General features: G+C 48.9%; 1 protein-coding gene across 3 annotated transcripts in view; it reads left to right on the forward strand.

The window, feature by feature from the left end:
- The window catches only part of Dnajc11 (DnaJ heat shock protein family (Hsp40) member C11), a 43,266-nt gene that overhangs the window by 11,714 nt on the left and 8,481 nt on the right, over positions 1–23,071 (forward strand). For all 3 annotated transcript variants that reach the window (XM_010627869.3, XM_033767952.1, XM_010627867.3), the window contains exons 2-7: positions 3,485–3,614; positions 5,859–5,932; positions 11,417–11,518; positions 19,663–19,791; positions 20,485–20,607; positions 21,531–21,604. In XM_010627869.3, the coding sequence (XP_010626171.1) occupies positions 3,527–3,614; positions 5,859–5,932; positions 11,417–11,518; positions 19,663–19,791; positions 20,485–20,607; positions 21,531–21,604 (590 nt within the window). In that variant the 5' untranslated portion in view covers positions 3,485–3,526. The remainder of the gene's footprint in view (positions 1–3,484; positions 3,615–5,858; positions 5,933–11,416; positions 11,519–19,662; positions 19,792–20,484; positions 20,608–21,530; positions 21,605–23,071) is intronic.

The following is a 23,071-nucleotide window of genomic DNA, read 5'->3' on the forward strand; positions in this document are numbered from 1 at the left end:
AAAATACAAGGTCTCGAGTTCGATCCCCAGTACCAAAAAAAAAAAAAAAAAACGTTTAAGCCCAACCTGGATAACAGTGACTTACTGAGACCCTGTCTCAAATTTTAAAGTGAGGAAGGGGCCTGGGGAATGGAATGTAACATGAGGCAGTTCAGTCCCCAGTACCACCAAAACAAAGTGTTTTTGCGGGTTGACTTTGTATCCTGCAGTGCTAAATGCATTTTTTAGTTCTGAGGGTGGGGGATCTTAACAGTACTCAGTGTACAAAGAGTATCATCTGAGAACAGATAATTTTGCTTCCCTTCCAACTTGGAAGCCTGTATTTCTTTTTCTTGCCTAATTCCTCTGGCTGGAATTTCCAGTACTTTGTTCAGCCAAAGTGGGAAAAACAAACTTGATGTCTCTTCCGATCTTAGAAAAGTGCTTTCAGTCTTTGCCACTGAATTCCCCCCGCAGTTCCTTCTTTTATTGAGTGTTTTTAATCACAAATGGGTATTGAATTTTGCCAGGTGCTTTTTCTGCACCAATTGAAATACGCAGGGGTAGAATTCTTTTATCATGCTCCTGAACTGTGTTTGCTAGTATTCTCTTCAGGATTTTTGCACTGCTGTTCTTAGATAATGGTCTGCGGTTCTGTTTTTGCAGAGTCTTTGTCCAACTTTGGAATCAGGGTAGTACTGGCCCCTTAGAATGAGTTTGGAAGCATTCTCTCATCTTTGATGTTTTGGAGAAGTTGGAAAATTGCTCCTAGTTCCCTGTTTTCAAGTGTTTGGTCGAGTTACCAGGGAAGATTTCCTGCCTGGCAGTCTGGTCTCCATGCCCATCATTGGCCTGTCTGGGCTTTCCATCTCTTTGCGACTTCTTCTCGGGAAGAAGCTTGTACTTCTTTTGTACTTGTACTTTTCTTTTTCCAGGTCCTGATGTTAATCTGTCTTCCATTACTACAGCAGAATGCTCTATGAAGAGGCCTATGCACTGCGGTTTGGGGCTCCTGCTCGCTCTGCTGGAGGCCTTGGGGCTGTAGCTGGGCAGCAGTGGGAACCTTGCAGAGGCTGAGGTCCCAGTGACCCAGACCTCCTGCCACCACCCCCAGGTCTCACTGCCCCACAACAGCACCACTCTCGGGCCCAGGCTCCCCCTGCCTGCGCCTCTGGTGTTCATTCAGACCACAGAACACTCCTTAAGCAGAAAAGCCGGATCGTGGTTTGACATCTCCTGCTGTTGCTGCCACTTGTGGTGCTGGGGTCAGTCCAGGCCTTGTGTATGCCAAGCATGGGTCCTGCCACTACCGCTGCAATGCATCCCAGTGCACAGGTGTTCCCGTGGGGTCGCTTTTGTTTCATCCCATAAGTTTTGGTATTTTGACTTTTTGTTTCTATTTGTCTCTGAGTATTTTCTAATTTCCCTTGTGATTTCTTCTTGGATCCATTGGTTAAGAGTTGTTTAATTTCCACAAAATTGTGTATTTTCCAGTCTTCTTTTGTAATTGATTTCCAACTCCATGAAGTGTGGTGGGCCTGGTACTTTGTATGATGTCTGTCTTTCAAAGTCTGTAGGGACTTCATCTGTGACCTCACACAGAGTCATCTGTCCAGTGAAAGTATAACTGGATGATTGAGGTGATAGAACTTTTCAGACTTACAGCTTGACACATCTCTTAATTTTACTATAGAAATTTAGAAATAAGTATGTAGCTTTAGGTATCATTTTTAATGCTATCTCATTACATTTTGAAATGATACCGATATTTTTATTATAGTGAAAAAGGTTATCATTTATGAAATATCGAACCAGTGACCTTAGCTATTCAGTCGTGATGAAAGGCCCAATCTAACCTTTTATTGAATGTGATATTTATTAAAAATGAAACTTCTCATTTCCATTACTTAATCAATAGCACATTAAGCCATTTATTAATATGATTAAAGGAGGTCTTGGAGACTAGATATTCTGCTTCTTTGTCTTCTGCTTTAATTCTGATAGGAAAGAGCATTTTAACCTTGTAACTTTTATAAGCTACAGGAAAGAACAATTAAAATTTTCAGGAAGAAAATAATTTGTAAAGGTTGTATAAAAAGAAGCAAGCTTCTTTCACGGTCAGGAGTCCTCTCCCTCCGTTGATGCCCCATCTCGGGACCCTCCACCCTTCCGGATGGACAGCTGATGGAAGCCTTCATGGAGCTCCTGGCTGGACAGCTGCCTTGGTTGGGCTCAGACAGTTCACTCGCATGGAGGCAGGGAGGTGGCAAGGGCACAGAGCCTCTCCGCTTGGGCACAGGGGACAATGGGCTGCTTGTCCTCTGAGTGTCCTTGGGGTCCCATTTACATCTCCCTCTTTGAAGTCTTCAAAATTTGTCCTGAGAACCTCACCTAAATTCACACATGTTTCTTGGGCCCCAGGTATGTGAATGACATGGTGCTGTAGAAGATATGTCCATTTCATGCCAAAAACTATAACTAAATCTTGGTGGGTTTTTTGTTAGGGAAAAGGGAGGATAAAAATAATTCATTAGTCCTAGAATTGAAAAATACTGAAAATTTGTGGAAATTATAGAGAAATCAGTGTAGTGTTTTCCTTTGTAACCTTGGTCCCTGGGCTCATTTTCCCTGTGAGCTGCCCCTGAGGACCCTCATTCTGAGACCTGATCCTAGTGCACTGGCAGTTCCCAGTAGCCTCGCTGGGGACCTGAGCCTTTTCTTCCACCCAGACGGCTGATATCTCAGTGACCCAAGAATACGCAGCAGTCGTCAGGAGGCAGGGGCTGGCCCCCCACCATAGGCTGCTGTTTACTTGACCAGTCTACTGCATCTGCCCTTTTCCACAGCAGCACCACTTCCGGCAGATGTGGGGCTCCCTACACAGACCCAGGGGCTGAGTTAGCATGGCATACACTCCCTCTGGTTGGCCCCAGATGGGAGAGTTTTGTGTTGGGCAGGAGCCTTTGGGTCGGGTGAGTAAAGCGTGTTTGCCACTTTCAGAATCAGAGATTGAATGGGGGTATGTGTTGCTTTTACCATTTTGTCTTTGGTTTTCTAGAACGAATGTGCTTTAAGCCTTCTTTGTCAAAAATTGACTCAGTGGCTGTCTTTTCTGTGTAATGGCAGGCAGCTTTTTTACTTTCCAAACATATTCCCAGGTGTGACCTATGTCCCATTACCTGGGTTCAGAGGAAGCGTGTCCCTGTGGCGCATTAGCTCCAGCTCAGACTCAGTGAGCCAGTGTAGACACAGAAGCTGTCGTTCCCATCTGATAGCAGCGTTCCCCAGCAAAGCAGTCGCTATTGATGTACATAATTGATCACTTTATTAACTGTGGAATAAAGAAGCTTTATTGAGGTAATAAAGCATAACTTCATTATATCCTGGATGGGGAGAGCAAACATGTTGGAATGTGGCTGACAGGTTCCCATTTCAAGGCTGATTCTGGTCATGATAATGTTTAAGTACCATTGATTGTGCTCTAATTGAATTTTTCTTTCTTTAGGCCTCTTCTGAAGAGCTAAAAGCTGCGTACCGGAGGCTGTGTATGCTTTACCATCCAGACAAGCACAGAGATCCAGAGCTCAAATCACAAGCAGAACGACTATTTAACCTTGTTCACCAGGCTTATGAAGGTCAGCTCGGGGCTTGGCTTCACAGAATCACACTGGTAGCAGATACTCGATTTTTAAGAGACTTGATTTATAGAAGATAGAAAAAGAGTCCTTAGAGGTGTATATAAAAGAGGTGGTTAGTTTCGTAGTTTTTACCGAGAGGGCCCTTTGAAAGAGTAGCATTTTGCTTTGGAAATCAATATGTGTCCAGTAAGTAGAAAATGAGAGTCCAGGTGAAGTAATGGGCCAGGGTCTGGGCTGCAGGGTATGCTCGAGTTTAAATCGTTTACCACTTTATTCTATAAAGGGAGCTGAAGGAGGAAAAGGCTGATCGTTACAGAGACACTTGCTTTGTTCTCTTCTGTAAGAAGCGACAAGGACACGTTCTCATCTGAAGGCAGTTTTGTTGTTTCTGTAGCATTCAGTTAGAGAAAGATTCTAACAGAAAGCAATGTTAAAAGGTGTCTAATAGGAAATAGGACCAATTAATTAAGATTTTTAGACATGTCTTACATCAGAAAGAAAAATCTTGATATATTTGTTTACAAAATATTAAAGCTGGCCAGGGATTTAGCTCAGTGGTTCAGCTGCCTGCCTCGCAAGCACAGGACCCAAGTTCGATCCCTGGTACCAAAAAAAATATATGTATATATATATTAAAGCTACTAAGAGACAGTTTATCTTTTGGGGATGATGAAAAGTTCTATAAGTAGAAAGTGATGGTGGTTAGGTTACACAGCATTGTAAATGCTTCATGCTGCCGAATTAGACACTTTAAAATGGAAAGCTACGTCTATTTCACCACAGTTTAAAAATTAAAAACAACAAATATATCAGCTCACTCTCAAGTGAGAGAAGTCCTTCATTCTAGAACTTCTGGGTGATTTGCTCCTTGAGAACAAAGCCAGATAGTTGTGCGTTTCTTTACATAATAACAGACCTCACACTGTAGACGTGGTGTGTGTCACAAGAACTTAGATGTTAATTACACTGTGAATCAGGCTGGGGTGCAGGGTAAATGTGACCCACCAGTGTTGACTCGTTACCAGATTTGACTGTTCACACCACTTCTGGGGTTGTGACCAAAAGCCTGTCCTTTTGTTGTATTCAGTTGTCTGAAGGCCACATTAGTTTTACTGCTGTCAAAATTATCCACATAGCTTATGAATTGATTCGGAAATTTGGAGACAGCTAGCAGGGAAACCTACCTATGCTTGTGAAGATGCAGCAGCCACAGCCCTGGCCCCAGCATTTCGCTTAAATAGAGAAAGAAGTAAAGTAGTGAAGAGCTGTTTCCTTACTGAATCTTAGGGGTGAACTTAAGAAGTTTGGCTCCCATGTCTTCCAGTGCTCAGCATTTCCTTTCCCCACTGGATTTGAATATGGATAGGCTCATTTGTGTCATTTTGTAGTTAGGCCTAAAAATCTATGAGAACTCTCAGGGGAAGATGCAAAAGTCCTGAGTACAGAGAACCCAGCAGAGCAGGGGAGAGATGAGGGCTGCTGACTCTCCAATGGTGGTCAAATTCAGTTTGCATAGCCTTTGGATAACTCCTGCCCTTATCAGGAGGTCTTTTATGTATTTTAGGTGATATGGCCAGCAACCTTGTGAGAGGTATTCATGTATTTGTAAATGATTTGCAGATAAAGAAGAAGGTACACACACAAAGGATGTATGCTACCTTAGGAATTAGTAGCACTCTAAATAATAAATCAGATTTTTTACTAAAAACTAGAATCAGCTGGGCAAGGTGGTACACACCTATAATCCCAGCACTTGGGAGGCTGAGGCAGGAGGACTGCTGTGGGTTTGAGGCCAGCCTAGGCTACATAGTTCAAGGCCAACCTGAACTACATAGTAAGACAGTCTCAAAACACCTAAAAAGTAAAAACCAGAATCAGCTGTCAAGACCGTGTACCTTATACGCTGTGCAGAAACCAACCTGTTTTAAAAACAGACATGCTTTGGTGACACCAGAGCCCGTGCAGTTTTTAGGCAGTGCATCCTGTCTGTGGTGTACACAGCAAGGAGAAGCCTGGACCATGGGGATTGGCTCTGCCCATTTGTGGCCACCTTTAAACACAGCCTGGGTTGGAGCCCAAGAGCAGTTAGGAGGGAAAACTTGGGGGAAAGGAAGGGAGCCTCCCAGATGACTGGTGGGAAGAAGAAGAGAAAAATGCATTTATCTAGTGACATTGTTGCGAGTGCTTTCAGAGGACTGAGAGGTGAATTCTGTACTTTGTATGTTTGTTTTTTAATTACAGTGCTTAGTGACCCCCAAACCAGGGCCATCTATGATATATATGGGAAGAGAGGACTGGAAATGGAAGGATGGGAGGTAAGAGAAACTGCATCGGGGTCCCAGAGAAGTCATTGAACAACTACAGACAAGCAGCCCACGCCATCTTTGGGAACACTTGGGACACTAAATTCCCCTCCCTCCCCTGTGATTGTGTTAGAGGTTGAGTTCTAGAGTGGATTTTCCACTTTGTAACTATACGCATTAGGACGAGTCAGGACCCTGCTGAGGCTTAGCCCTGGTTGAGGAACTGAGGGAAGGCCACTACTTCAAGGCTGCAACTCTGTCTGCATTCCTCTTGACCTCTGTGCCTCTCCTCCTCCTAGTGAGAAACTGTTTAGGGTAAGCTCCTCCTGGGAACGTGTTACACATGCACACGAAATGGAAGCAAAGATCTATGGAGAGCTGTTGCGTTACCTTGCCCACCGTACCCGCTCTGATTGTTACGTGCTATAATATCAGAACACTGCTAATGGGATGAGGAGGCAAAATATACCAGGTGTCTCTGAAGTAGATAGCCCTAGGCAGCCGTGTGCTGTGTGAACAGTTATAAAAATTCAGACGCTTCTGGTGCATTTTTCTTTCTCTCTGCCCATGACAGGTTCTAGAGCCCTGGGCAAGTCACTTGGCTGCTTTGTGCTGCCATGGCATTATCTAAGATGTGAGGATTGAATAGAAAAAAGGACATGAAAGTTATGTAAAACTCTAAATTGCCGCAGGAATATATAGGTGCTGTTATATTTAATTTCATTAAAGAAACTTGATTCTGATTCCTAAGACATTTTGGCAGGCTATTAGTTAATAACACTGAATTGTCTCTTTTTGGTTTTTTTCCCCCTTGATCATAAAAGATTTCCCTTGAAATCCCTTTGCTGTTTAACCGTGCGAATATGCATGCCTGTCACGCCTGCTTCTAGTGGGAACACCTGGTAAAGGCCTGAAGATCAGAGGAAGGAAGCGGAACAGGCTGTGGCCCTTTCCCTCCTGCCGGACGTTGGTGGCTTGTGGCCATATTCTACCTGGAGCCATGTTTGGATTGCTCCACACTGGCGATTTTGTGTGAAAATCCCAGCTTCTGTCCATGAAGCACCAGATGTTTGCCACTGATGTAGGCTCCCCGATGAGGCAGCGCACAGTCCCCAGGCTGGGCTGTGCATCTGGTCCCCATCCCCACCTTCCTGTCACTCCACCTGCCTGCCCCGCCTGGCTCACTGGGCAATTGGTTTGTGGCCTCTGACTTGATGGAAACAGCAATGCCCGGGGGTGCATTCACTCATCAGAGCTCAGCACTGTCAGATAGCTTAGCCTTTATTTTATCCACAAAGGAAAATGAATCCTGTTTTCTTCACTAAGTTTCTCCTCACTCTTCATACATTTCAAAGTTCCCTTGGTTTTTTTTGTTTTTTGTTTTTTGTTTTTGTTTTGTTTTGTACCAGGGATTGAACTCCGGCTCTTGCGCTTGCAAGGTAGGCCACCGAACCGCTGAGCTAAATCCCCGGCCCAAAGCTCCCTTGTTTACGGTGTGGATTGGTTCCACATTTCCACTGTGGCCCTTGGGGGCCCTGAAAGCTGCAGGGCATGACACATACTCCTGCAGGTCAGCCTCGGGTTTCCTTCTGGGCATCATTATTCCAGCTCTGTGGGGGCAAAACAGTGCACGATTTCCTATTGCAGATCCCCTCCCTCCTGGAAATGAAGCAAAACCACCCAGACAGCAGTGACCCTAGGAGTACCTGGGGGTACTGGGGAGGCCCAGAAATGATGGAAGTGTTTGTGCGTGTCCAGCATCTGTATACCAGTATACACTAATAAAACAGATACAGAACAAAGGGAATACGCAGGTATTCACAGGTGGTGAATGGATAGACTTTCTATTCATACCTTTTAGTAAATTAAAGAAATAAAGTTGTTGTGGGTCAGAATTGGCTTATGTTTTCATACTGATGTGAAACCATGACTGCAAGATAAAAATGCCTTCCAGGAGGAAGACAGGAAGACAACACCCCAGATGTTGACAGTGCTTAACTGGTGAGCTGGGAGAGCGCAGCCCATTGTTCACACATAAAGGCGAAATCTCCCTGAACCCCAGCACCTAGCTGCAGAGACTCAGCTGGATGCGTTGTTTATTATGAGCAGTAGTAGCTTCCCTCCTGGGAGTACTCACTATTCCTTTCATGCTAGTGCTGGTATTTTTAGACTGCTAGACTTTGCTAGTTGCTGAAGGGTATCCATTTAGCACCTATTATACTGAACATGGGGTAGTTGGCGAAAGGTGAAGGGCATTGTTGGTGCACTCAGTCTCTGTAAGGCATTCTCACCAGTGATCCCAAAGTACTGGCGTCTCTCCTGCTTAATAGTAGATGCTGGAGGTAAGATCAGTGCTTCTTTAGCTTGTATCAAATATTGGCCCTGTTTTTGTTCTTTAGGTAAATTTTCATACTTTTTTTTAAGAGATTCTTCATTAACTGGCAAAATTGCAGAGCAGTGAGATGTAACCATTCCCAGCTTTGAAATCAGCCATGTTAGTTCTTAGAGTTAAGTCAGCAATGTTTGTGTGAATGTTGAAAATGTATCTCCTCTTCAGAATGACAAAAATCAAACTGATTCCGTCGCCTGCCTTGCAAGTGCAAGGGCCCAAGTTTGATCCCCAGTACCAAAAAAAAAAAAAAATCAAACTGAGCCATGAATACTCTTGAAGGTGTGGACTCTGCTCCAGGCTGCAAGTGGAAAGCAAACCACAGAGTCAGCTCTTCGTGTTATAGATGACGTTCAGCACTACAGCCTTTGGCCTGGGTCAGCCGCAGCTTGCGGTTGATGACATCATCCTGACATCAGTCTCTCAGTGTCTAGGAAGTCCGCCTCTGTAGTCAGAATTCTAATACAGCCAAGACTGTGAGAAGCAAGGAAGGACGTAGAACTCACACCACAGAGGAGGAGAGTGAGGGAACATGAGATTGAGTCCTGGCACCGAGGAAGGATGTTAGGGGAAAACAAGTAAAATCTGAAAAGTCTGGGTTTGGTTGACAGAATAAACTCATGTTGGTCTCTTAGCTTTCATTGGTGCTCTGTGGTTAGGGGAAGCTGGATGGCTGGTGTACTAGAACTTTACTAGCTGCAGTTCTGAATGAGTATGTGAAATTGTCTCAAATATAAAGCTGACTGGGTAAAATCCTAGAATTTTGAACCCAGACGGCCCCTTTTGTGTGGTTTGTCCTCATTGGATAGCAGAGAACTGAAGCCTAGAGGTGACTTGCTAGAGGTCCCCGGGAGTGAGCCCCATGTCATTTGCAGAGCCTCACCGTCTGCTCAGTGTCCTCCCCATAAGTTTGGTCTTTCTGGCCACGCGGGGTGGGCCTCACTGTGAGTGATCCAGGTGAGCAGGGCGCAGGTATAGACTCCAAGCTGCCTGACCCCGTTCCTGAGAGGCATTGATCAGGCCCGGTGCGCACAGAGTGCCACGCCCCTGGGTGCTCTCAGTGCTGCTAGGCTCAGGAACAGTGGCTCCCAGGTGCCTGAGTCCTGGCCCAGACTCCAGCGTCCTGTGCTCCATCACCTGGCGGCAGATGCTTGCAAGTGAGGTGTCAGCCCTGCTGTTTAGCCTTAGAGCTTAGAACCAGGCACATCAACTTGCACAACTGTGTAAAATATGCCTATTAAATGGAATAATCCGGCACCTCTGGATTATTTTCTCTAGCTTACCTTAGCGTATAGCAGACAGGAAGTTATTTGCAGCTATTAACTTAGACTCCAAAGGTTAAATGACTAGAGTCCCTGAAAGCTTATCTTTTCCTGCTGTGGCCTCTGTGGGACTTGACAGTGGCCAGTTTCATTTTGGTTTAATTTCCTGCAGGGTTTGAGTCCAGGATTTAAATGCCTGGAATCTCGCGCACTATTCTGTGGGAACACTCATGGGTTCAGTTTATGTTATGGTTAAAGCTATGGGTGAGGACACTTTGTGTTTTGTTTTGTGTCTGAGAGCTGTAGTGTGGGTTAGTTTTTTGCTTGTTGGTTTTGAGACAAGATCTTGCTATACAGTCCAGGCTGGCCTCACCTCCTGCCTCAGCCTCCCCAGTGAGGAGGACTGGCATGCACCACTATGCCCAGTGCCAAACTTTTGTTGAATCTGCGTGTTTAAACCCCAGATTCTGTTCATAATACCCATTTATGGAGCCTTTCATCCAGGTCAGAAGAGCCTGGTTACTTGAGGCATGTCGAGGAGCCACTTCCCCTCCAGACCTAAGTCTCGCACCTGACACAGTAATCCTTGGTCACTCAGGGCACCGTTGGCAGGGACCGGAGGAGTCTGGTGGTTTCAAGTCATCACGATTTTCAACATATTCTAAGTCTTTTTTTTTTTTTTTTTGGTGGATCTTCAAAGTTAAGTGGAATGGCTGATCCCATGCATTCCTCCAAAACACTTTTGTTTTTCCTTTTTCCTTTCTTTGGATCAAGGAGAGGCTGGCAGGAGGCTGAGAAGGTTTGGGAACCCTGAAAGTCGTGCCTGGCTTGACTGGAGGCGAGTGTGCCCTAAACTGGCCTGGGCCTGGCCGCCCCGCCCAGGAAGTGTGACTTGGATGGCAGTCACCTCCAAGCCTTCCACAATGTCCCGTTTCTAGTGGATAATTTTAACAAGCTTCACATGTTAAAATATTTAGGTGACATATACATGCAAACATACATGCAAAGGTTTTTAGGAAAAGACCAAAAATGCTAACCTGCAAGAAGAGGGAACGTGGATGAACTGGGAATCCTTCTGTACTGTTTTTGTTGGTGCTGTTTTTTGTGATTTATCTTGTTTGGGTTCTTTGAATGTATTGTTTTTGGAATTTCACAGTAGCTTCTCTCATATCAACTGTCATTTTTGAAGGGCTCTCAGCAGCGTCTTACAGCTGCCTGTGTTTCTCCCACATGGAAACCATTTTGGGGCTTTGTCCTTAGCCACCTCTTGAGTGCTCATGGTAGATGAAGCCTAACCTCTTTCTGTCCCTTTGTGCTCTGTGTTTTTGGGGGCCTGGGGGCCCTGTCTTTCACTATCTCCCCACCTCCGCCTCGTGGCAGCCTCAGCTGGTTCTCTCCTGAGCTAAGATGGGTGCTGTGGTGTCCCTGCACATCCCCACATTGGTGTCTGCTGTTCAGGCCATGCATGTTTTTGCACTGAGACCTGTGTCACTGGCATGGCTGTGCTGAGGGTCCTGTGACCATTCAGGAGAAAGTGTCCTATGAGTCTAGGGCAGGTGTCTAGGACACCCCTCTGGGGATCTGGTGGTGCTTATATTAACGGTTCCTGCTGGGACCTGGGCTCACTGGGAAGTTGAGGTTGTGGGATTCTCGCTGAAAGAATCCCACAGCCTCAGAGAGAAGTTTCTAGAGTAAAGAATATGGAAGGATCCAGTGTGCCAGGGAAGCACAGGTGGGAGGAGAGCCCTGCTCCCGCTGTCTCTCCAGGCCTGGGGAGAGGTGCCCTCGGGCTTCATGTGTTTTCCTCACTTTTGATCCTCAGCCATCCCCATGGTTCTCTCGCAGGTCGTGGAGAGGAGGAGAACTCCAGCCGAGATCAGAGAAGAGTTCGAGCGGCTGCAGAGAGAGCGGGAGGAGAGAAGGCTGCAGCAGCGAACCAACCCCAAGGTAGCCACGCACACGTGGGAGGCAGGACTAAAATTGGGTGGGACAGAACTTCATTTATTCTATCACCCAGTGGTATCTTTCTGGGAGGAAACTCCCCGTAGCTATCAGTAGACCTCCTGCTGGCAGGGACATGGAGGTAGGTATGTCAAAGCTGTGGAGGGGTGGCGAAATCAATCCCCAAATTTCCCCAGGAGCCAACATTTCCCAAGCAGAGACTCAGGCTAAGTCTCCCAGCTGCGCTGCCTGAGACCGAGGATCAGTGAGAAACAGTGTCAGGGAAGGACACCAACCTCCCAGCTAAGCATTGAGGCCACAGGATCCCAGGTGCACAGGAGGGCCGCATCTTGCAGAGGCCGCAGGGCAGTGATGGCGAACCTTCTAGAGCCTTCCATGATAGCAGACAGCTGCAACATGCATGCCAGTTCACCACCACTGCTTTAGGGCATTTCCCGTTCACAGCACTCAGGGCCTTACCTTCTTCACCCAAGACATCCGTGCTATGAACCCAGCCACCGTAAGGTGACTCAAGTCCCCAGTGGAGTTGGAGCTGTCCTTGCAGACCCATGTAGAAGATCTTTTTCTTTCCTTGTGCTGGGGGACTTGGATGTGTGCCCAGCCCTGTGGCACACAGGATAGATGCCATCTCTGAGATGCTGTGTGCCGAGTGGCTAACTGGGGCCAGTGCACTGTTCGTCTGTGTTTCCTAAGAGGACTTGGCAGGCAAGCAGGCCCTATCGACACGGCCAGGAGGCGGCTGCATCTGAGTGATAGGGAGTGGGGGGCCTTCCAATCTGTGTTATCCCAGTGGTGTTGGAAGGAGAGGTGAAGTCCTAAGTCAATACAATCGTTTTTCTTTCAATGCTCTAAAAAGAACAGGGCCAGCTTAATTAAACTGGAACGCACAGCAGGGCAGACCTCTCTGATCAAAGTCATTCTAGAAGCAGATGTTTCAAAGACCCCCAACAGCATTTAAAGGGTGGTGTCTCCAGAACAGGCCTACTTGCTTGAAGTCCGTACTTCACAGCATGCACCGTCATCCTGCAGTCTCCCACAGGCGCGGCTCAGAACTATTCAAAGGTCCCACATTCTGCAGGTGCCTGAGTCCCTCGTCTCCAAGTGTGCAGCCTTACTGTACAACCTGCCATTCCTCTCTTGCTCTTCAAGTTGTCTCTAGCTTGTACTACTCAGTTACACATACAGTACAGCACCCGGTTATAAGAGCAGTGTAAATGCTATGTGCATGGTTGTTTATACTGTTTGTTTAAGAAGAGAGAATTGTACACATTCAGTGTGGACATTTTTTTCTTGACTGTTTTCAGTCTATGGTTGGTTGAATCTGGACATGGAATTCTGGGTCCAGAGGGCCAGCTGTGTTTGTAAATGCTGACACTGTCACCCACCCATCGATCACATGCGCACACACCTAGGAGGCAACAGCTTCAGTTATGCAGAATTCCCCTTTGGTCAGAGGGAGGTAGAGGCTTGAATCGCCAGCTCTGCCAAGTCAGGGAGCTCGAAGCACCTGGTGTTGGAAAGCCCTGAGGTGCCCCAGCCTGGCCAGTGTCTCCCCTTCTGTCCCTGCCCAGCTCGGGCCAGTGCCCTGGGGGTCTGGCTTGGAAGGTCAGCTTCGGCAGATGAGGTGCTGTTGCCCTGGTGGCTCTGCTCTTCCCCCTGCGGCCCTGCTGCACCCCTCATCCTGCTGGTAAGTAGGCCGTCTGGGTGTGGCTGTCATTTCCAGGGCCCTGTGCCCTGTGTCTACAGGCTGTTTCTATGCAGTGAGGGGACACAGCTGGGACATTCAGACAGGCATGCAAGTTATTTTAAACTAACACTTTGCTCTTCCATAAACTGCTTCCAAATGAGTAAAATGTTTCTGCAGCATTTTTAGGAAGGGATTTGAACTAAATGTTTTTCTTCCATTTCTGAGCAGTTTTCATGCTTTTCAAGGTCAGTGGGAAGTTTAGGACATCCCCTCCCAAGAAGGGGTGCTCTCCTCTCTGAAAAAGCCTACAACAGGTGGGCACCTGGATCCCCATCACCCCAACTTGTCGGGGTTAGCAGGCGGGGTGACCCTGTGACCCTGCCACCAGCCTGTTCTCTCCATCTTCCCTGCAAGTCAGGAGCAGGGGTTTTGCAGTAGGCTGTGTGGACCAGCAAAAAAACTGGGTGAGAAACAGGAAAATCAGTGAACACCTGCCCTGTGTTCAGTTTTCTCATTTGTAAAATGAAGACCTGTGTCCTTCCCACTACACCCAAGTCATTGAAAGATTGACTAAACATAAAATCGATGTTGACTTATGAACAGAACAAAACCTTGCCATACAAATGCCAAGTGGTCCTAGACCCGAGGTGAGAGTGCTGCGGGATCTCCTTTGGCACTGTCCTGGGGCCTGAGGCCAGGTTGGGTGGGCTCTGCCCACTGGACACAGACATGGCCCTCCAGTCACACCCAGTGTCCTCCGCCCTGGTCCCCTGCAGTTCCCACATTGGGTGCTGAAGGAACAAATATGCCAGCTCCAGTGTGGAGTCATTGCTGGTGGTGAAAACAGATAGGGTGCCAGGTGTGGTGGCTCATGCCTATAATCTCAGCAATCGGGAGTCAGGCAGGAGGATTTTTTAGTTCAAGGGCAGCCTTGGCTACATTGCAAACTCAAGGCCAGTTTGAGCTACACACACTAAACAGGGACTTCAAAGCAAAGCAGGTGGGGGTGGGGCTGGGGATTTAGCTCAGTGGCGCCTCTGCCTGCCTCCCAAGCACAAGGTCCAAAGTTCAATCCCTGGTACAAAAAAAAAAAAGCAGACACAGAACTGGTGGGGAGAGGGGTAAGGAAGTGGGTGGTGGTGTGTGGAAGGGTTTATCCTGGTGCTCCACTGTAAACCAGAGTATGTTCTAACATTAACACAATTTTCCTCATGAGCCAGGATCTGCCCTCCCACTCTCATTCAGTTCTCTTGCCAATAAATAAGAATGTTCTCATACCTGGCTTAGACTAGGAATGGTGTCACACGCCTCCCAGCACTTGGGAGGCAGAGGCAGGAGGATCACTGCAAGTTCAAAGCCAGCCTCAACTACATAGTTCAGGTGCATAGTGAGACCTTGTCTTTTAAAAAAAACCTGGCATAGTCTGTTCCAGGATAGGAATCAGTGTGAAGGCGTGGTTTCCCCTAATTAGCCAATGGAGTGGCTTGATTTTATAAATTATTTAATAAAACAGACTGTTGAAGAAGCAAGGGCAGCGTGGCAGAGCTATGGGCCTGGGGTCAGGAGCCCTGGCTCTGGACTTGGATTCCTCTTCCGGTCTGTGTGTGGTCAAGTATGTTCTCTGGCCCAGCCCAGTTCCTTCCCCCATGCAATACTGGGCGTCAGTGGTCCCGTCCAGGGACCCTGCTCTGTCTTTTGCCTCACAGAGCTTTGTGGAAGTGATGGCTTCTGTATTTCCTGCGGGAAAACTCCACGCCTGGGTAGCTGGGGGCCAAGTGTCTCCAGGGAGCCCTACTGGGGAGGCAGTGGGTGGTGGCAGTCCATGAGGCCCATCCTGAGACCTGATGAGAACTCGCTGTCCACCCTCCATCTTCAGGCTTCTGTTTTTATCTGTCTGACCTATCCCTGTTTCTTGTCTCTTAAAGAGTTAAGATCACAGAATAGAGAATGAGACTACCGTTATTCTGTACTGTGTCCTTTCTGTTGGTTAGTTTAATTCCTTTCTCTTTGTTTTTGAGACAGGGTCTCACTTTGCAGTTTGGCCTCCAACTCACTGTGGTTCTCTATCTCAGAATTATAGGCCTGAGCCATCATGCCTGGGTCAATTTCCTTCTTTTTTTTTTTAATGCCCTCAGTCTTTCTCTGGGCGGCAGCCACTCCAAGCGGCTGGATCCGGGCAGCTGTCTGCCCTGCTGCATTTGTCATCGACTTGGTACTATGCATAGCAGGGTTCAGCAGGGTCCTAGGGAGTTTGACTGTCCCTTGGGGCCTATATCCCTTTATTCTTTGACCCTGTTACAAAGCAGTTTCATGGAGGTCGTTATGTGATTTTCTGGCCCTCTCCAGTCTTCCCATATTATGGAGATTGGTGCACACTCTGGCGGCCTTCTCTGGTTTTAGAAAGGCCCCATCATTAATGTTTCATGCAATAGCTCAAAAACTTAACTCACCTTTATCCAGAAAAAAAATTTAATCAAGAGAGGCATTTAACCACAAGAAATGTGTTACAAGTCCCCAAACCTTTTCGTGAAGATAGGTGAGTACCTTGCTCACTTATTTTATAGAACTTGTTTTTTAGAGACTTTGGTCCCCATGGCTGACAATCATGGCATCCGCCTGTGCCTCGGCCTATTCCCAGAAGTGCCCCGGGAGCTCAAGTGAGACCCTGTCAGGGAGAGAAAAGGGTGTGGGCACCTGGCTGGTGCAGTGCACACACCTCCCAGCACTCGGGCTGAGGCAAGAGGATCACTGCGAGTTGAAGGCAAGCCGAGGCTACATATGAGGCCCTGCCTCAAAAGGCCGAGAAGAATGAGAATAGTAATTTGAGCCAGGTGGTGATGAATGTGTTAATCAGTTTGATTGTGATCACCGTGTAAGATTGTATCTTACACCTTGAATATACAAAATCTTCATTTGTCAGTTAAATACTTTGGAATTTGAAACAAAAAAAATGAATATAATTTCGAATGGTCCCTTCCTGCCCAAGTGAACAGCTGGTACTGAGTCTGCCCAAAGAGGCTTCCAGAAGGCATCACTCCCCACCTGGTGGCCAGAAGGCCCCTCCCGCCACAGGCAGATCTCTGGGCAACGTGAAGGGGCACAGCCGAGGGACAAAACCAGGACTCTCAGAACCCAGTGAGTAAGGGCAAGAGTTGAACCATAGAAGAAATGGTGACAGGGACAGATATGCTGGCCTAGAAGGGTAGGGAGGAAATGGCAGCTCTCAGTTGACTTCTGGGTTTGATGTTAGCAACAAGCTGGGCACAGTGGCACATGCCTAGAATCCCAGCTGCTCAGGACGCTAAGACAGTAGGATCCTCCCAGCCCCCCAGTTTGAGGCCAGCCTGAACTGTGCTCTGTGTTCAAGGACAGCCTGAGCTACATAAGGAGACCCTGTTGCAAAAAGCCAAGGAGGACGGCTGGGGATTTAGCTCAGTGGTTCTGCTGCCTGCCTTACAAGCACAGGGTCCCGAGTTCGATTTCCAGTACCCCCCAGAAAAATAGCAAAAAATAAGCCGAAGAGGGAGGGAGTGAAGAGAAAAGATAACACACACACATCACACATGAATACAGTCACATGTACAAAGCACAGTGTGTTACATACAAACCGTGCACCCAGGAGCTCACGTCTTCTCCCTCTTGCCTCCTGCCAGGGAAGCACTGTCCTGAGTGTCTGGCCCTGTTGTTTCGAAAGCTTCCTCACGATCGATGGCTGGCGGGTGGGGTGTGAGTGACACTCGCCCTGGGCTCCTCCCCAACCAAAAGAAATTTTTTGCATTTGCTTAAGTGATACATTGCTCAGTTTTTATGTTTTCAAGCTTTTTTTTTTCCACTTTGTTTTTGTTTTTGTCTCTTTATGTTTTACAAATTAGGGTTTCGTTGGGTGGATTTGTGTATGACTGAACAAACTGTTCGGGCTTTTCACACTGGCCCCATCCATCCTTGTGTGTTCCCAGGCCTTGCTCGCCCCCTTATCCTGTTCCACAGTGCCATGGTTCCACCTGTGAGGGTCATGATCGACCCTGTACCTGTTCCTGGATGGGGGCGGGGTGTTTCCAGAGCTTCCCTACTTATCTCTGTGGATGGGACTGTCCAGGTGTGTGTGAGTGTGTGTGTGTGTGTGTGTGTGTGTGTGTGTGTGTGTGTGTAGAGGGGGACACCAAGGGACCTGCACACTACTGCCCCTTCCTACCACACAGCCTTTTTTTTTTTCTTGCGCTTTCAAGGCCGTCGGCAGAATCCCTGGCCCTCCGCGACCTTTTTAACAAGCTGGGGGTCATACTTTGGGCTTTCACACTGAGCTATATTCCCACCCCTTTATATCTTTCAATTTTTATTTTGAGGTGTGGTCTCATTAAGTTCACCAGGCTGGGCTTCCGGGGCTCCTGGGCCAGTGCTGGGCAGCGTGCGGCTTTCCCTATGACTCACCAGACCCTGAAAATTCATCCTTGTGAACGTGTGTCCTGGTTGTTCCTTTGGTATCATTGTGGGAGGGACAGGAGTTTCAGGAGAACACCAACAGACACGTTTGTGTTCAGTGCTGGTATAACTGAAATATGTAACCAAAACTTAAGTCTCTTTCCTAAAGACAGTTCTGCTAGAAAGATGGCACTGTGCATCTGTGGTGGTCATGAGAAGTCACCCCGGCCCAGCCCGCTGCAGGTTCTTCAGTGAGGAGAATCAGAAACAGAGGGGCTGGGCCGGGGATTTAGCTCAGCAGTTCGGTGGCCTGCCTTGCAAGCTCAAGGACCCGAGTTCAATCCCCAGTACCAAAAAAAAAAAAAAAGAAAAAAAAAAAAAAAGAAAAGAAAAAAAAAAAAAAAGAAAAGAAAAGAAAGAAAAAAGAAACAGAAGTGGCGGATGGGGACTCAGCTCAGTGGTGCCACCACCTGCCTTGCAAGCAAAAGGTCCCAAGGTCAATCTGCGGCGCCCAAAAAAAAAAAAAAAAAAGAAAAGAAAGAAAAAAGAAACAGAAGTGGCGGATGGGGACTCAGCTCAGTGGTGCCACCACCTGCCTTGCAAGCAAAAGGTCCCAAGGTCAATCTGCGGCGCCAAAAGAAAACATAGCTCCATGGTAGAACATTTGCTTGGCAGTCAAGCCCCAGTAACACACACACACACACACACACCCACACACACACACACACACACACACACTCAGTTAAAATAAAGACATCCTAGCTGGGCATGGTGACAGACCTGTTATCCAGCCCCAGTAACACACACACACACACACACACACACACACACTCGGTTAAAATAAAGGCATCCTAGCTGGGCATGGTGACAGACCTGTTATCCCAGCATTCAGGAGGCTGAGGCAAGAGGATCGCCATGAGTTCAGGGCCAGCCTAAACTACATAGTGAGCCTGTCTCAAAAAAAACCCCTATAGTCAAGCCAATTTAGCCGCATCACAATAGTGTTTACTTTATGAAAAGAAACTGCATGCTCTGTGATTGACATTATCGTGCTGGTCCACCTCTTGTTATATAGCCCATGGCTGAGTAGCTTTTACATTTTGATTGTTATAAGAAATCCAAAGAACATTTTGTGACCCATGAAGATTATGTTAGAGACACCGATTTCCGTGTCCTTAAATAAAGTTTTGTTACAGCACAGCAGTGCACACTTGTTGCATTTTGGCCGCGTTGGGAGCCGGGGTGTAGTCCTGGGCAGGGTGCTTGCTCAGTGTGGGCAAAAGCTGGGTTCAATCCCCAGCATCAAGAAGAAGAGCAGAGCTGAGCAGGCCAACAGCCACTGCCACATCCCTGAAATACTCTGTGCAGCACAGGGGTTGGACGGCCCTGCTCTAGAAAAATACAGTGAAACATGCTAACAGCGGAGGATAAATACAAGGTTTGTGGCTTGGACTTGATTGCAGAGGTGACCTAGAGAGTACTTTCCTCTGTACGCTGGAAAGTGTGACTTATTTTTGTTTTGTTTTGGTACCAGGGATCGAACTTGGGCCCTTAGCACTTGAAAGGCAGGCGGCGGAACCACTGAGTTAAATCCCCGGCCAGGGTAATTTCTACATCTCCCATTTCTTTATACCTTATTATAATGGGCTTCTTTACCTTTGACGGTATTTTATATTTTAATGAGTTTTAAGGTGGTTTTGTGACAAAAATGTTGGTGGGGAGGTGTTCTCTCTGTGTAGTCAGTGTGTAGGTGGCTTCATGCATCCTGTTTAGTCCCCGAGATCCAGTGGCTCAGTGTTGCCTGCAGACGTGCCGCTGGCCCTCCAGTGCTCACAGTGCCGTCTGGCTCTGAAAGTGCGTGACCTTGCCACTGTGGACCGTGACGTTTGTGTTGTGCGGCTCATGGTGGCCTGAGCTGGGGGCATGTGTTCAGATGCCTGGCTCCCTCTCACCGCTGAGGCCAGCACGTCCCCCACTCCACGACCGCCACACCTGCTGGCTGACTGCTGCTTTTCTGCCCCAGGGAACCATCAGCGTGGGAGTAGATGCCACTGACCTTTTTGACCGCTATGACGAGGAGTACGAGGACGTATCCGGAAGCGGCTTTCCGCAGATTGAAATTAATAAAATGCACATCTCCCAGTCCATCGAGGTAAAAGCACAGACACCACCTCTGCCAGTGCAGCTCGGCCCTGGCCTAATGAGGCTCGGCACCCCGGGCAGCTGGAATGAGCATCTGCTGGGTTCTCGTCTTTATCTATGAAAGGATGTAATTAGCCACTTATAAAAGAGAGCGAGCTGCGGGCACAGCCTTGTCACTGCCGCTCCCACATGAGAGCCAGCGTGATACCAGGGCCGGGCACTCTGCCCAGGCCAAGTGGAGGCCAAGGTCGCGGTGATTTCAGGGAGGGAGGGACACCCCCGAGGGTGACCAGGAAGCAGTGTGGTGAGGTGACTCCGTTATGTGCTGCCTGGCCCCAGGAGCGTCACCTCTGCACCCACTGCTCCACATGGCCAGGTCAGGCCATCTGCTATACCGCCCGCCGCCTATTTGCCTCATCCATGCACTGACCGTGAGCCTGTGCGGTGTTACTGTGGGGATCTCATCCCCTCTTAGAGCCGGTAAGAGCCCCGAAGTCCTCAGTGCGCCCTGGACCGGGGACTGAGTGAGGCTGGAGAGGCCCAGGCCCCATGACGGGAGGCGCGTGGCAGAGCAGCTCATCATCGCCGCGCATGTTCACGTGACCGGGCCAGGCGGGGTGGTCACGTCCTATGGTGCGCTCACCACACTGCTCAGCAGCACTTCCAGTCACATCTGTTCCTGACCAGAAACATCTCCTCCCAGGCCCCCTTGACAGCCACGGACACAGCCATCCTCTCAGGAAGCCTCTCCACCCAGAATGGCAATGGAGGGGGCTCCATTAACTTCGCCCTCCGCCGAGTGACCTCCGCCAAAGGATGGGGCGAGGTAAGGTGCCCCAGGCCAGGCTGTCCCCACATGGCCATGTTTCTGATCATCCCCACAAGAGCCTCCTAGCAGCGTGGCTGGCCCCAAAGGAGTCCTGGCCATCTGCCATCTGCCCAGTGATTTAGAGTTAGGGTAACAAGCCAGGCATAGTGGCACAGGCCTGCAATCCCAGCACTCTTGGAGTTTGAGGCAGAAAGACCACAAATTCGAGCCCAGCCTGGGCATCTTGATGAAACTCTGGCTCAAAATTAGTAATTTTGCAAAGGCCCAGGGATTTAGCTCAATGATAAGGCCCTGGTTCATTCCCCAGTACAAAAGAGAAAGGTGGAATAAGATGTCCATTGACAAATCCAGAAATCCAGCAATCTGCTATTGCTTCCTTTGAGCAAGCAGAGGCACAGGTGGAAGCAGCATTCGCCTTGGTGCCTGTCCCATGGGTGGTGGCACAGCGCAGCCAGCCCTTCTGGCACATGGAGCTGCTCAGTGAGGTGCCCTGAAAGTCGCAAGGCTCCTAAAGGAGGCAGCCGGAGGCTCCAGTGTCAAGGCCTGCCGCGTGGGGGCACTGCAGGCAGGGAACAGGAGAGGCAGGAGCTGGGGTCCAGGTAGGCCTGGTTTGCTGTGGTGGGGCCCACTCTGCCCTGGCGGGAGCGGTGAAAGGGATTCTGCCTGGAGCTGGGTCGCTGCCGTGAGCTTCAACTGAGGTTAGTGCCCAGGCTCTGTAGTGAGAGCCTGTCTTACTAAGACAAAATAGGCAGTGGCTTAACAGCACACAGCGCAGTGGCGTGTCAAGTGTGTGTGTTTCATACACGCATGCACTATACAAAGTACATGGCGACTGATTTTGTCGGAAAGCCCCAGGTTCAATCCCAGCTCCAGGAAATCCAGAAACTATTAATGCACCCCCTTCTCTCTCCCTCCCCCAGTTGGAATTCGGAGCTGGCGACCTCCAGGGGCCGTTGTTCGGTCTCAAGCTGTTCCGCAATCTCACCCCTCGATGGTAAGCACAAGAGCTGTTGCTCCTGCCTGAGCCATTGCCGTAGGAGACGAGAGCCTCGTGTTCCGTGCTTGCGGTCACCTGGTCAGTGTCCTGAGGATGCTGAGAACCGTGGGAACAGGCTCAGGCCCTGGCCAGCCCTTGCCTCCACACTGAGCAGTTTCTGAAGTGTTTGGGGCAGCCTGGCCTCTGCATCCCATCTGCCACCTGGAAACGTGGCAGTGCCCTCCCTTCCCGCAGGGAGGCCAGCCGGCTGCTCAGAGCCCTGTGTCAGGTGGGAAGTGGACCCCTCCCTCTGCCCTCTGCTGGGCAGGCAGCTCAGGCATCCAGGAACAGAAGGAGTCCCCCACAGCAGGGTGCGTCATCCCGGGGGGCTGCACCTGGTGGTGGGAGGAGGCCGTGCAGGCGAGGAGGCCCTGGGTCCAGGGAGGGGCGGGACTGGTGTGTTCTGATCAGCGTGGTTCCGGCCTCCATTCGGGAAGCAGCCATTGGTGCTGAGACAGGGCCTCAAGTCTCCTGCCACAGCCCCAGGCTGGGAGCCTCTGTGAACATCACATCCAGTGTGAGGTCACCAGGGTAGCGCCAGCTGGGCATCTGGAAAAGTCCAGGCTGTAGTCTGTGTGAAGCTGAGTATGGCCATGGTGCCTGTAATCCCAGCTACTCCAGAGGCCGAGACAGGGCCACACGTCAAAGCCTGCCTCAGTGGCACTGTGAGAGTCACTTTCCACACAGAAGGGTGCCACTGTTTCCTGAACTTCAGGGTGTGGGGGGACCTGCTCTCCGCTCGTTTCTGTGGCCCCACAGCATAGTATGAGCCGGGTGACTGCTGGGCGGGCTGTGGCTCATGAGGGACTCAGGACCTCTGGCTGAGGGGAGGTGCTGATGGGAGTGGAAGGTGAGACTGACGAATCACGCCATGCCTGGTGTAACAGTTCAGTGATTCCTGGAGGCTGAGGCAGGAGGACCACAGTGAGTTCAAGGTCACCCCAGACTACACAGCCACTGTCTCAAAAAAGCGGGGGGGAAGATCATACTAATTATTACTTTAATGGCAAAGCTTTACCTCCAGAGATTAGAAAAGAGCCGAAGAATCCAGGCATGGTGGTGCATGCCTGTAATCTGGTAGGCTGAGGCAGGAGGACACAAGTTCAACACCAGCCTGGGGGACGTAGGGAGACCCTGTCTCAAAAAGTTTTTAAAAATTTACAAAGAGCTCAGTACAGAGTCCCCTGGTTCAGTCCCCAGTATTGAAGGGAAAGAAAAAGATGACAAAAACAAGAAGGCCATGTGGTCAGTCAGCATGGGTCTGTTTCCTTACCATAACCTTCAGTGAAGTCCCTGCTGGTGAAAGGAAATGCCCCTTCCGGCCAGGAGATGGCGCTGTAGTCCCCTGGATAGCGCTTTCGCTTCGCTCATTGGCGTGCCCTGTGGCCATACATCAGGATCTTTTTTCTTTTTCTTTTTCTTTTT

This window comes from Fukomys damarensis, unplaced genomic scaffold (assembly GCF_012274545.1).
Source record: "Fukomys damarensis isolate Sample0158 unplaced genomic scaffold, DMR_v1.0_HiC HiC_scaffold_23, whole genome shotgun sequence".
Taxonomy (NCBI): Eukaryota; Metazoa; Chordata; class Mammalia; order Rodentia; family Bathyergidae; genus Fukomys; species Fukomys damarensis.